The sequence below is a fragment of the Theropithecus gelada genome, chromosome 5, assembly GCF_003255815.1.
Source record: "Theropithecus gelada isolate Dixy chromosome 5, Tgel_1.0, whole genome shotgun sequence".
NCBI classification, from domain to species: Eukaryota; Metazoa; Chordata; class Mammalia; order Primates; family Cercopithecidae; genus Theropithecus; species Theropithecus gelada.
This window is the reverse complement of record NC_037672.1, coordinates 85,857,897-85,872,150: the sequence shown is the minus strand read 5'-3', so window position 1 is coordinate 85,872,150 and position 14,254 is coordinate 85,857,897. Positions and strand designations below refer to the sequence as shown.

The 14,254-nt window shown below is 38.4% G+C and overlaps 1 protein-coding gene across 1 annotated transcript in view; it reads left to right on the top strand.

Annotated features, from left to right (window-relative positions):
- Nucleotides 1-14,254, top strand: part of CEP135 (centrosomal protein 135) — an 82,907-nt gene that overhangs the window by 42,414 nt on the left and 26,239 nt on the right. The window contains exons 16-17 of the mRNA XM_025385585.1: nucleotides 6,452-6,567; nucleotides 6,640-6,794. Of these exons, the coding sequence (XP_025241370.1) occupies nucleotides 6,452-6,567; nucleotides 6,640-6,794 (271 nt within the window). The remainder of the gene's footprint in view (nucleotides 1-6,451; nucleotides 6,568-6,639; nucleotides 6,795-14,254) is intronic.

The following is a 14,254-nucleotide window of genomic DNA, read 5'->3' as shown; positions in this document are numbered from 1 at the left end:
AGCTTTTTTTCTGGTCAGGGTAGCTGCAATAACTAAAAAGATACTGAAGGTCGGGAAAAGGGGACCACTCTGAAGAATCTGAGGAAACACTTCTCTCTAAATTACATTTGCAGTCAGAATCAGGAAAAGATTTTCACATGTCAGCAAGACATTACATCTGTGAAACACTTAGTCATGAAACAGTGACAACTTGAGATCAGAAAGGATATAGTAATGACACTTTTAAAAAAAGATTTAACAAATTAAAACTGAAAAGTTAGTGAATGGCATTGGATATTGCAGAAAACTGAGTTGGTGAAATAGAAAAAAACAAACTCGTGAAAGTCACCCAGAACTCTAAAGAACAAAAATAAATGATGAGAAAAAAGACGCAGATCCAATACACAAAAAACTAGGAATCACAGAAGTATATAGTAAACAGAGCAAATATGAGAATCAAAGGAATTAGGAAAAGTCTGTGACTGTAGTTCATAAGGGTTCTCTGATTATCTAATGACTTAATGAAATAAGACCAAGAATTGGGTGTGTCTAGTTAATTAAGGAATACTATATTAGTGACTCATACAGAACATCTCCAGTTTTGCTCTTTTGCTTCTCTGACGATAGTTTTGATAGGTTAGACCTCAGGAAGAACTAAAGTAGATACTGCTTTTTTCTTTGCTTTTTTCTGTAAGAGGAGAGCTGAATGGACCAGTATGCCCTCTGGCTCATGTCTGGATTCAGCTCCAAAGTACAGATAACATGGTATATTCTTGTCATCCAGAATTTTACTTTTCACTTTTGTGTCCAGCTGACTGGATCTAGCATTTAATCCATTTTGTTTTTCCTTGAGGTTATAGCTGAAACACCTCTTTTCCTCATAGGAGGCTTTTTCCAGTCTTAGAAGGCAGAGCTCTCAGTGCCGTCTCTTGGATAACCTAGCCTATAGCTCCTTTGGAGTTTTACTTCTTGTACTAATACTAATATCCTTTTCTCTTATGAGCTCAATCTGCCTCTTCCCTCACCTAGGAGTAATTCAGTCCCTGGCCCATAGTGAGAATTTTTGTCTACCTTTCTACCAGGTTACCTTGTATAACCTGGGGATATGACATTATTTCATAACTTCGTTTCACTGTAACAGAAAAATATAACTTATCTTGTCTCTTAGGAAAGTGTATCAATCGTATTCTCCGTATCAGTGAGTATTGGTAGAACCATGAGTTGAAACCATTGAATCCAAGTCCAAAGCAAAACCAAATACAAACCATCATACCCAGCACTCTTGGGAAGTAAAACCACGTTATCCAAACCTTTTGCCACTTTCAATATGATTAATAGAGCTCTTGCTACTCCTTTGATCACATTATGTTCTCTTTTCCTTGACATGAAGACATTGTAGAAGCTGAGAGTCAGGGCCAGGCATGGTGGCTCGTGCCTGTAATTTCAACACTTTGGGATTATAGTTTCAACACTTGGGAGGCCAAGGTGGGAGGATCACTTGAGCCCAGGAATTCAAGAGCAGCCTGGGAAATGTGGTAAAACCTTATCTCTGCAAAAAATACAAAAGTCAGCCAGGCATGGTAGCGTGTGCCTATATTCCCAGCTACCCGAGAGGCTGAGGTAGGAGGATTGCTTGAGCCTAGGAGTTCAAGGCTACAGTGAGCTATGCTCATGCCACTGTATTCTAGCCTGGGTGACAGAGTGAGACTGTCTCAGATAGATAAGGCATATGTTCCTTTCCATCCCCCTGAGATACCCATCTTCTTTTTCCCTTCCTGTGTCAGGCCTTTTCCACCAAATTTTATTACCAACAAACAGGCTTTTCTATATCAAGCATAATCATGTTTTTTTTTGTTTGTTTTTTTGTTTTTTTTTTTTGAGACAAAGTCTTGCTCTGTCACCCAGGCTGGAGCGCAGTGGCACGATCTTGGCTCACTGCAGCCTCCACCTCCTGGGTTCAAGCAATTCTCCTGCCTCAGCCTTCCGAGTAGCTGGGATTACAGGTGCCTGCCACCATGCCCGGCTAATTTTTGTATTTTTAGTAGAGACAGGGTTTCACCATGTTGGCCAGGCTGGTCTCAAACACCTGACCTCAGGTGATCCACCCGCCTTAGCCTCCTGAAGTGCTGGGATTATAGGTGTGAGCCACCACGTCTGGCCTAAGCACAGTTTAGTTGTCCAAATGGAGAATCTTTTGTCTAGTTTCTTTGTCTATTTTCAGAGCGCATAATATAAAATCTTACTTTTTAACCACATTTTAAAGTTAAATTACTGTCATCTCCCTTTAATTGCAGCATTTAATAGATCTGGCATTTTATACCCTAGATCAAAGCTACAGAATGCTGTAAAGGAACTTTTGTCTACCCAGGAAGGATAGTCTCCCAGAGCATGCTAGCCAGTCTTTAGAGCTGAGGTCAACAGTCTTTTTTTTTTTTTTTGTAAATAGACAAGAGTCAGTATTTTAGACCAAGCTTATCCAACCCACCATATTTTGTTGTTGTCTCTTTTGTTTTGTTTTAGGCTTTCAGCAGCCTGAAGCCATGGTTTTTAGTCTGTCTCTAGTAATAAGCAAAACAGGGATGAGGAAGAGACTTTACTGGCCCAATCAGAAACAGAACCTAAGAACCCGTGACTGTTATTATCTCGCTTGGACACCCTGTTAGACTGTGTGGGCTACATAGTTTATGTCACACCTGCTTAACACTGCCCTTGTAGCTTGAAAGTAGCCCTAGACAATATATAAAACAAAGTAGTGTGGTTGTATTTGGATACTTTATTATGGACACTGAAATTTGGATTTCATATAATTTTCATATGTCGCTAAATAATAATTTTCTGTTGAAAAATTTTTTTAGTCATTTAAACATGTAAAAACCATGAATACCACTCAGGCCTTGCAGAAATTGGCATCCGGCTGTAGTTTGTCAACCCCTGCTCAAGGAAAAATTGTTTCCAGCCCAGTTAGACAACTCACTTTTCTCAGTCAACCCCCTAGTAAACATCCTTAAGCCTCACAACTGCCAGCTGTGAGGCTCTACACAATGAGAATCCTGCAGCTGAAAATACTGTCAGACTGTTCTCAGTTCACCTTAGTCTTTATCTGCATTTGTCCAAAACCAGAGGGTATACTCTTATCTAGTATCAAATAGATGCTGTAGCAGATTTTCCTGGAAATGACCCATAAACTCTAGCCCATATATATTAGTTGTTTTATTAGGATTTCTTTAGCTGTATTCAGAAAACCAAATGTAACTAGTCTCCCATGAGAAGTATTTATTTGTTAAGGTAATTTATAACCATTTTATTTTATTTTACTTATTTTGAGACAGGGTCTCACTCTGTCAGGCTGGAGTGTAGTGGCACAATCATGGTTCACTGAAACCTTGACCTCCTGGCTCAAGTAATCCTCCCATCTCAGCCTCCTGAGTAGCTGGGACTATAGGCATGCACCACCACACTCAGCTAAGTTTTAAAAATTTCTTTGGAGACAGGATCTCACAATGTTGCCCAGGCTGTTCTTGAACTCTTGGGCTCAAGAGAACCATTTTAGATAAGGGAAAGAAGACTCATAAGTCACATGGGATGCTTAAGAACTGTCTTCTGGGCATTCCTAACATTTTTTTTCTACCAGGAAAGAAAGAGGAACCAGAACCCTGAGTGAGGATAGCTGAGTTTGTGGATCTAGAATTGAAAGGGTCAAGGGATCTAGGGCCACCAGTTACAACCATCATCCCCATGAAGAAATCTAAAAGAAAATCCATGCCTAATTTCTTTTCCCTCTCTGACTGATCAAGAGATGATACTTACTCATCTTTCTTAGTGGTGGGCTATAACTATAGACTACTGGGAGAAATCTAAAATAAAAACAGGGGTACCACATCAGTCTCTCTCTCTCTCTTTTTTTTTTTTTCTAATAGGTCGTTAAAATTCCAAACCTACCTTAGATGGTGCTTTAGCTCCATTTTAGAACTTGAACACTTCTTAGGAACAGAGGATCCTTTAAGATGCTGTCTTTGTTTAAAATTTACTGCATCATGATGGAAATAATTACTTTTGTCCCCTAAAATGAGATCATGCATAGCTCCGTGTAATGTAATATAACTGAGGAATTTGAAGCTCAAAGAGATGGACCTCTACCCAGTCACATCTGCTAAGTGGAGAGCCAGAACTTAAGTTCATTTTTATTGCTTCACTCTCTGGTGAAAAGTTGTTACTTCCCTTTGCTACGTTTATAGCATTTTCGAAGCTAAGAAACTGGCTCATTTTTCCTAACTTGATTCTCAAAATTTCCTTTCCAAACACCTTTATGAACAACTAATAACGGCAGTCACTCAACTCTTCTTTCCTGTGACTTTTACACCTCAACTGTTTCGTTGAGAGAACCTTTATCTTTGCAAAACTTTGGTCAGAAAAGTTAAATTCAAGGTCTGGTATCGAGTCTCGTCTTCTTTTCTTTCTACGCTAGAATATAAAAAAACAAAGCTATTTTTAGGACTCACCCAAGGGCTTCCTTTATATGTATGTATATCAAGATGTGATCCTGCCTTTGTCAACCCCACTTTCATTAGGAAGTCACCCCGCTTTATGAAGTTAGATATAAAGCAGTCTTTACATTTCTACCTGGAATTTCAAGCACTGCCAACTGCTCAGTGTCCTTCATTAGGGATTCTGCGGGCCATTCTATTTTTGAAAGGACTCTGTATAGCTTCCTGGCAGGCGTTTTCTCTTTCACATAGAGGATGTTGGCCTTCCTATATTCTGCAGATAAGGCATTACGATGTAGTAGAAGAACATCGTTATAGTGTTAGAGTAGCCTTAATTTGCATCTTTTCTTTGCCCTTACTTGCTTGGTGACCTTGGACAAGTTTTTTGTTGTTTGTATTAAATTGGGATAATAGTTCTAATTATGGAACCGTCCTAATTATGGTACTGTTCTAGGAATAAATGAGCTAATGTGTACAAAGTACCACTCTCTGTTGTTATATCCCATGGAACAGCAGTTCTAGCTTTTAGGAATAGCTTGAATACAGTGCAGTCACCTGAACCCGAACCTCACACATAATTTTAGGAAGATTGCTTGAACCTAGTGTCTTTCTAATTTGGTTTGGTTTAGTTTTGCAAGTCTAAATAAATCAGTCCCAACTTGACTCTCCTCCCTACCTCTTGATCATCATTCACTTGCTATTAGAACAGTCAGGTCATGTGTTTTGTCTTTCAGAATACCTCAATACTGCCAAGTAAAACTTCATTTCTATAAAGATATCCCATCTTATTAGTGGTTTTGGAATTCAAACCTCCTTTCCTTTAGGCGATTCTAAGCTAAGCTCTCCTCAGTATCTTTTTCCATGTCTTATTCCTCAAAGGAAACCTAAAAGGAATCCATGGAAATTCCTGATAAATACTCTGAGATGAGAGCCATGTCTTTTCAGCAAGGCAGGATTGTGAACTCCCAGATCAGGGCTAAAAGTGTTCTGAAGACTGCATGACATGAAAGCGATTTTTTACTGTTAAACCTTCCAGGAACAGTACTTCTGAAAAATAATCCTACTGATCAGTAACAGATTTCTCTGAAACCGTCTTTATTGTTAACCACATAGGCCTCTGTACATCCTTTCTTTTGCTCCCTGAACGAAGTCTTTAATCTTAAATCCCCATTGTACTGCGGGAAATGCCTACTTTCCCTGCTTTCTGTGACTCCATTTGACTACTCAGCCAAAAAGTCAGAATAAGAAGCAATATTAAAAGCTGACAGGTCAGGGCTGGGAATGGTGGCTTATGCCTGTAATCCCAGCACTTTGGGAGACTGAGGCAGATGGATTGCTTGAGCTCAGGAGTTTGAGACCAACCTGGGCAACATGGTAAAACCCCATCTCTACTAAAAATAGAAAAATTAGATAGGTCTGGTGGTCTACGTCTGTAGTCCCAGCCTCTAGGGATGCTGAGGTAGGAGGATCACCTGAGCCCAGGAGGCAGAGGTTGCAGTGAGCTGAGATCTTACCACTGTACTCCAGCCTGTGTGTCAGAGGGAGACCCTGTCTCAAACAAACAAAAAAAATAACTCACTGGTTGGGATGGTTAGAATTTATGGATAGTGCTTTGAAATGCCAGGTCATACTGTAAGAACAGGATTTTTCCTTTGCCTCCACTATTAGAAAAAGATTTAAAGGAAAAGGGGTTAACATTAGGAAACTAAGAAGAGCTTTAAAACTACCAAGAAGCTTCTAGAAAAGAACACACAATTAATTTGATTTTTATACTATATTATTTTTAGGAAGATGGAACCGTTTTAGAGAATAGTGGACAGCTAGAAATAATATATAATGCCATAGATTATACTGGAAGAGCTTTAAAATAAAAAATAACAAAAACTTTAAAAATAAGACGTCAAAATATTTTTAAGAAATCTCATTTTTTAAAAGTATTTCCATGAGAGAGAAAGAATACCATGTGTTTTTGTCTGTTGATTCTTTAGGATAGTAATTGAGCAGCTACAGCGGTCAGTTGATGACTATCAGCACCGACTTTCCATTAAAAGAGGTGAACTTGAATCAGCCCAAGCACAAATTAAAATACTGGAGGAAAAAATAGGTAAATGTTTTAAATTTTGTTTCTGCTAATCCTAATATACTTTGTCTAACAAACGTTTCTTTTCATTTGCAGATGAATTAAACCTTAAGATGACTTCACAGGATGAGGAGGCTCATGTAATGAAAAAGACCATTGGTGTTATTGATAAAGAAAAAGACTTTCTCCAGGAGACTGTAGATGAGAAGACAGAAAAGATTGCAAATTTGCAAGAAAACCTAGCTAATAAAGTATGTGATCATTTAATATAATTCTCCAGCATCCAAACAGAACAGATTTTTTTGTTTTGTTTTTGAGATGGGATCTCACTCCGTTGCCCAGGCTGCAGCGCAGTGGCATGATCACAGCTCACTGCAGCCTCTACCTCTTGGGCTCAAGGAATCCTCCCACCTCAGCAATTGGAGTTACAGGCATGGGCCACTACCCTTAGCCCGAAAAGATTATTGTATTTTCACGTATGCATTTCTTTTTTTAAAGGTTTATTTACTTTTGGCAGGATATGGTGGCTCATACCTGTAATCTCAGCACTTTGGGAGGCTGAGGCGGGAGGATTGCTTGAGCTCAGGAGTTCAAGACAAGCCTGTGCCACATGGTGAGACCCCATCTTTGCCAAAAATAAAAAAAAATAGCTAGGCGTGATAGTGTGCACCTGTGGTCCCAGTTGCTCAGGAAGGTGAGGTGGGAGGATCACTTGAGCCCAAGGGCGGAGATTGCACTGAGCTGAGATCATGCCACTGCACTCCAGCCTGGGTGACAGAGCAAGACTCTGCCTCTAAATGAATGAATGAGTGAATGAATGAATGAATGAATGAATAAAAAGTTTATGTGCTTTTATTGGTACATATGAGATGTACATATTTTTGGGTTACATGTGATAATTTGAGACATTCATATAATCAAGTCAGGGTAATTGGGATATTTATCACTTTATTTTTTTCTTTATGCTAGGAATGTGTGAATTATTCTCTTTTAGCTGTTTTGAAATGTGTGCTGGATTAGTGTTAACTAGAATCACCCTACTGATATCTCTCGAACACCAGGTCTTACTTCTAAGTGTGTATTTGTGCTCATTAATCAACCTCTCTTCACGCCTCCTCCCTCATCCTTTTACTGGCCTTTAGTAACCACCAGTCTACTCTCTGCCTTCATGAGATCCACTTTTTATCACCCACATATGGGTGAGAACAAACAATATTTGTGTTTCTGTGCTTGACATGGTTCACTTAACATCATGACCTCCAGGTCCTTCCGTGTTGCTGCAAATGACAGCATTTCATTCATTTTCATGGCTGAATAATATTTCCTGTGTATATATACCAGGGGCAGATATTTCTTCGATATATTGATTTCCTCTCTTTCAGATATTTACTCAATAATGGAATTGCAGGATCATATGGTAGTTCTATTTTTAGTTTTTTGAGGAACCTTCATACACTGTTTTCCATAGTGGCTGTACTAATTTACATTCCCACCAACAGTGTCCAAGAGTTCCTGTTTCTCCACATCCTTGCCAGCATCTGTTATTCCCCATCTTTTTGATAAAAGGCATTCTAACTGGGGTGAGATGATATCTCATTGTAGTTTTAATTTGCATTTCTCTGATAATTAGTCATGTTGAGCATTTTTTCACATGCTTTTTGGCCATCTGTATATTTTCTTTTGAGAACTGTCTATGAAAATCTTTGCCCATTTTAAAATTGGATTATTTGGTTTTTTTTGCTGTTGAGTTGTTTGAGCTCCTTGTATGTTCTGTTTATTAATCCCTTGTCAGATGGATAGTTTGCAGATATTTTCTCCCATTCTGTAGGTTGTCTCTTCACTTTGTTAATTGTTTCCATTGCTATGCAGAAGCTTTTTGGCTTAATGTAATCCCATTTGTCTGTTTTTACTTTTGTTGCCTGTGCTTTTAAAGTCTTACACAAACAATATTTGTCCACACCAATGTCCCAGAGCATTTCCCCAACATTTTCTTCTAGTAGTTCCATAGTTTCAGGTCATAGATTCTAGTCTTTAATCCACTTTGATTTGAGTGTTGTATGTGGTGAGAGATAGGGGTCCAGTTTCATTATTCTGTATGTGGTTATCCAGTTTTCCCAGCACCACTTATTGAAAAGACTGCCCTTTTCCCATTGTATGTTCTTGGCATCTTGTTGAAAATGAGTTGGCTTTAAATGTGTGGATTTATATCTGGGTCCTCTAGTATGTTCTGTTGGTCTGTGTGTCTTGTTTTTATGCCAGTGCCATGCTGATTGGCTAGCTATATAGTATATTTTGAAGTCAGTTAGTGTGATCTCCAGCTTTGTTTTTTTGCTCAGGATTGCTTTGGCTATTTGGGGTCTTTCCAATTTATTTGAGGATTTTTTTTTTTTCTGTATCTGTGAAGAATGTTGATTGTGTTCCAATAGGGATTACGTTGAATCTGTAAATTGCTTTGCGTGTTATTATCATTTTAGCAACATTAATTCCATCAATCCATGAGTATGGAATATCCTTCCATTTTTTTATGGTCTCTTCTATTTCTTTCATCAGTGTTTTGTAGTTTTCCATGTATAGCTCTTTCATGTATTTGGTTAAATTGATTTCTAGGTGTTTTCTATTCTTTGCAGCTATTGTAAATGGAATTTTTTTCTTGATTTCTTTTTCAGATTGCTGTTGGAGTATAAAAATGCTGTTGATTTTTGTAATCTTGATTTTGTATTGTGCAGCTTTACTGAATTTTCTTATCAGTTCCAGCAGTTTTTTAGTGGAGTGTTAAAGTTTTTCTAAATACAAGATCATGTAGTCTGCATACAAGGCTAATTTGACTTCTTCTTTTCAATTTGGATGCCCTTTATGTCTTTCTCTTGACTATTTGCCCTGGCCAGGATTTCTAGGATTATGTTGAATAAAAGTGTGAAAGTGGGCATCTTTGGCTTGTTCCAGATCTTATAGGAGAGGCTTTCAAGTTTTCCCCATTCAATATTATGTTGACTCTAGGGTTTGTCATATATGGCCTTTGTTATTTTGAGGTATTTTTTTTTGTACCCTTTGTTGAGGGTTTTTACAGTAAAGGGATGTTGCAACTTATTGAATGCTTTTTCAACATCTATTGAAATGATTTATATGGCTTCTGTTCTTCTGTTAATGTATCACATTTATTGATTGTGCATGTCAAACCATCCTTGCATCCTTGGGATGAATCCCACTTGATCACGGTGAATGATCTTTTTGATTTATTTAAAAAGTATTGTTGAATTTAGTTTGCTAGTATTTTGTTGAGGATTTTTGCACCTATGTGCATCAGTGATATTGGCCTGTAGTTTTCTTTTTTTGTTGTGTCTTTGTCTGGTTTTGGTATCAGGATAATGCTGGCCTTGTAGAATGAATTTCGAAGTATTCCACCCTCTTCAATTTTCTTGAAGAGTTTGAGCAGGAATTGGTATTAGTTCTTCTTTAGATGTTCGGTAGAGCTCAGCAGTACAGCCATTAGGTCCTGGACTTTTCTTTTGTGGAAGACTTCTTATTACAGCTTCTATCTTATTACTTGTTATTGGTTTGTTGAAGTTTTCTGTTTCTTCATGGTTCAAACTTGGTAGCTTATAAGTGTCCAGGAATTTATCCATTTCTTCTAGGTTTTCCAGTTTTTTGGCATGTGATTGTAATTGTCTTTCATGATTCCTTGTATTTCTATGGTCACAGTTATGTCCCCTTTTTTGTTTCTGATTTTATTTATTGGGTCTTGTCTCTTTTTTTCTTAGCCTTAAAGGTTTGTTGATTTTTGTTTATCTTTTTAAAAACCCAACTTTTCATTTCATTGATCTTTTGTATTTTCTTTTTCTTTTTTTCTGAGATGGAGTCTCGCTCTGTCACCCAGGCTGGAGTGCAGTGGCGCAATCTCGGCTCACTGCATACTCCACCTCCCGGGTTCATGCCGTTCTCCTGCCTCAGCCTCCCGAGTAACTGGGACTACAGGCGACCGCCACCACGCCTGGCTAATTTCTTTTTGTATTTTTAGTAGAGATGGAGTTTCACCATGTTAGCCAGGATGGTCTCGATCTCCTGACCTCGTGATCCATCCACCTCGGCCTCCCAAAGTGCTGGGATTACAGGCGTGAGCCACTGTGCCCAGCAGATCTTTTATATTTTCATCTCAATTTCATTTATTTTTGCTCTGATCTTTATTCTTTCTGACCTTCTACTAATTTGGAGTTTGGTTTGTTCCTGCTTTTCTAGTTCCTTTCTAGTTTCTGGTTGACGTACATCATCACTAGTTTGTTTATTTGAAGTCTTTCTAGTTGAGGTACATCATCACTAGGTTGTTTATTTGAAGTCTTGATTTTTCTTGTTGGTTTTTTTGTTTTGTTTTTTTTTTTGAGACAGGGTCTCACTCTATTGCCCGGGCAAGTGCAGTAGCAAGATCATGGCTCATTGCAGCCTTGACCTTTCAGACACAAGCAATCCTCCTACTTCAGCCTCCCAATTAGCTTGTGCTACAGACATGTGCCACCATGCCCAGCTAATTTTTAATTTTTTTGTAGAGACGGTGTCTTACCATGTTTCCGAGGCTGGTCTCCAACTCCTAGGCTCAAGCAGTCCTCTGGCTAAGCCTCCCCAAGTGCTGGGATTACAGGCATGAGCCACCATGCTCAGCCTCAGCTTTTTTGATACAGACATTTATTGCTATAAACTTCCCTCTTAGCTCTGTTTTTGCAGTATTTCATAGATTTTGGTACATTATATTTCCCTTTTCATTTGTTTCAATACTTTTTTATTGCCTTTTTCATTTCTTCATTGACCCATTGGTCATTCGAGAGCAACTGTTGTTTAATTTTGATGTGTTTGTGTAGTTTCCAGTGTTTCTCTTACTGATTTCTAGTTTTATTCCGTTTTGTTCAGAAAAGATACTTGATATGCTTTCTACTTTCTTGAATTTGTTGAAACTTGTTTTATGGTGTGAACTATGGTCTATTCTGTAGAACGTTCCATGTGCTGATAAAAAGAATTTATTCTGTAGCATTTGGGTGAAATGTTCTGCAAATGTCAGTTGGGCATATTTGTCTAGTGTACAGATTAACTCCAATGTTTCTTTGTTGATTTTATGTCAACATGATCTGTCCATTACTGATAGTGGGGTGCTGAAGTCCCCTACCATTATCGTATTGCAGTGTGTCTCTCTTTTTAGATCTATTTATGTTTGCTTTATATACTTGGGAACTCTGGTGTTGGATGCATAAATATGTATAATTATTATACCGTCTTTCTGTATTGACCCCTTTATAATTCTATGTAGTGATCTTTGTTGTCTCTTTTTATAGCCTTTGACTTCTAGTTTACTTTGTCTGATGTGAGTAAAGCTACTCCTTCTGTTTTTGTTTGCATGACATATCTTTTTCCATCCATTCACTTTCAGTCTTATTTGTGTCTTTATAGGTGAGATGGGCTTCCTATAGGCAGTATATAGTTGGGTCTTATTTTTAACCATTCAAACACTCAGTCTTTTAATTGGAGAATGGAGTCAGTTTCCATTCAGTGTTGTAAATGATATGTAAGGACTTAACGCCGCCTTTTTTTTTTTTTTTTTTTTTTTTTTTTGCTTTTTTTCTAGTTGTTTTATAACTCTTCTCTTTCTTCACTTCTTATTGTCATCCTTCGTGGTTAAGTGATTTTCTCTGGTGGTATGTTTTAATTAATTGCTTTTTATAGCTTTTTACACTGTGGTTACCATGAAGCTTACAAAACATATCTTATAACAAGTTATTTTAAAGAACTGACAACTTATCTTAGATTACACACACAGAATTAAAACAAAGAAGGCCAGGCATGTTGGCTCACACCTTAATCCGGACACTTTGGGAGACCAAGATGGGAAGATTGCTTGAGGCCACAAGTTTAACACTAGCCTGGGCAACATAATGAGACCCCATCTCTACCAAAATAAAAAAATTAGCTGGGCATGGTGGTACCTGTAGTCCCAGATATTCAGGAGCCTGAGGCAGGAGGATCACTTGAGCCCAGGAGTTTAAGGCTGTAGTGATCTATGATCACACCATTGCACTTCAAGTCTGGGTGACAGAACAAGACCCAGTCTCTAAAAAACAAACAACGAACAAAAAGACAAAACAAAAAACCCACAAAGAAATAACTAAAAAAAATTCTACACTTTATCTCCCTTGCATTTTGACCTATGGTTGTCTTAATTTGCAGATTTGTGTATTGCCTGTCTCTTAACAGGTTGCTGTAGCTATCGTTTTTGATAGATTAGTTTTTTAGGCTTCAGACTAGAATTATAAGTGGATTGTATACCACAACTACAGTATTAGAGTGTTCTGGGATTGTCTCTGTATTTAATTTTACCAGTGGGTTTTATACCTTTAAATGTTTTCTTTTTGCACATTAGTTTTTTTCTTTCTAATTGAAGAACTCCCTTAGCATTTCTTTTAAGATGTGCCTGTTCGTGGTGAATTCTCTTAGCTTTTGTTTATCTGGGAAGGACTTTATTGAAGGGCACTTTTGTTGGATAACATATTCTTGTATGGCAGTTTTTTTCTTTTAGCACTTTGAAAATGATAGTCTACTTCCTCTTGGCCTGTATGGTTTCTTTTGAGAAGTCTGTTTCTAGATGAATTGGAGTTCCTTTATATATTATTTGCTTTTCTCTTCCTGCTTTTAGGATCCTATCTTTGTCCTTGACCTTGGAGAGTTTATTACATGTTTGGGGCAGTCTTTTTTTTTTTGAGACGGAGTCTTGCTCTGTCGCCCGGGCTGGAGTGCAGTGGCCGGATCTCAGCTCACTGCAAGCTCCGCCTCCCAGGTTTACGCCATTCTCCTGCCTCAGCCTCCCGAGTAGCTGGGACTACAGGCGCCCGCCACCACGCCCAGCTAGTTTTTTGTATTTTTTAGTAGAGACGGGGTTTCACCGTGTTAGCCAGGATGGTCTCGATCTCCTGACCTCGTGATCCGCCCGTCTCCCAAAAGTGCTGGGATTACAGGCTTGAGCCACCACGCCCGGCCTGGGGCAGTCTTTTTTGGGTTGAATCTCTTTCGTGTTCTCTGACCTTCCTACACCAGGAAATTTGTCTTTCTCAAGTTTTGGAAAGTGTTCTGTTATTTCTTTGAGTAAGCTTTCTACCCCTTGATCTTGCTAAACTCCCTCTTGAACACCAGTAATCCTTCGGTTTTGTATTTTTCTCTATCTTGTAGGCAATTTTTGTTCCTTTTTATTCTTTTGTTGTTGTTGTTCTCCTTTCACTGTGTAATTTCAAATAGCTTGTCTTCAAGCTCACTGATTCTTGCCTTTGCTTGATCCATTCTCCTGTTGAGATCCTCCAATGAATTTTTCAGTTCAGGAAATGTATTTCTCAATTCTAAGATTTGTTTGCCATTTTTTATTATTTCAATCTCTTGGTTAAATTTCTCTGATATGAGCCAAGTATAGTGGTGTGCACCTGTGGTTCCAACTGCATGGGAGGCTGAGGCAGGAGGATCCCTTCAGCCTAGGTGGTTGAGTCTGCAGTGAGTCGTGATTACACACTGCACTCCAAACACTCCAGCCTGGTCAACAGAATGAGACCTGTCTCAAAAAAAATATGTTAAAAATTTTTTTCTGATAAATTTCTGAATTTTCTGTGTTATCCTAGAGATCACTGAATTTCCTTGATACCTCAATTTTGAATTCTTGGCCAGAGAGCTCAGGTGTCATTGTCTTGTCAGG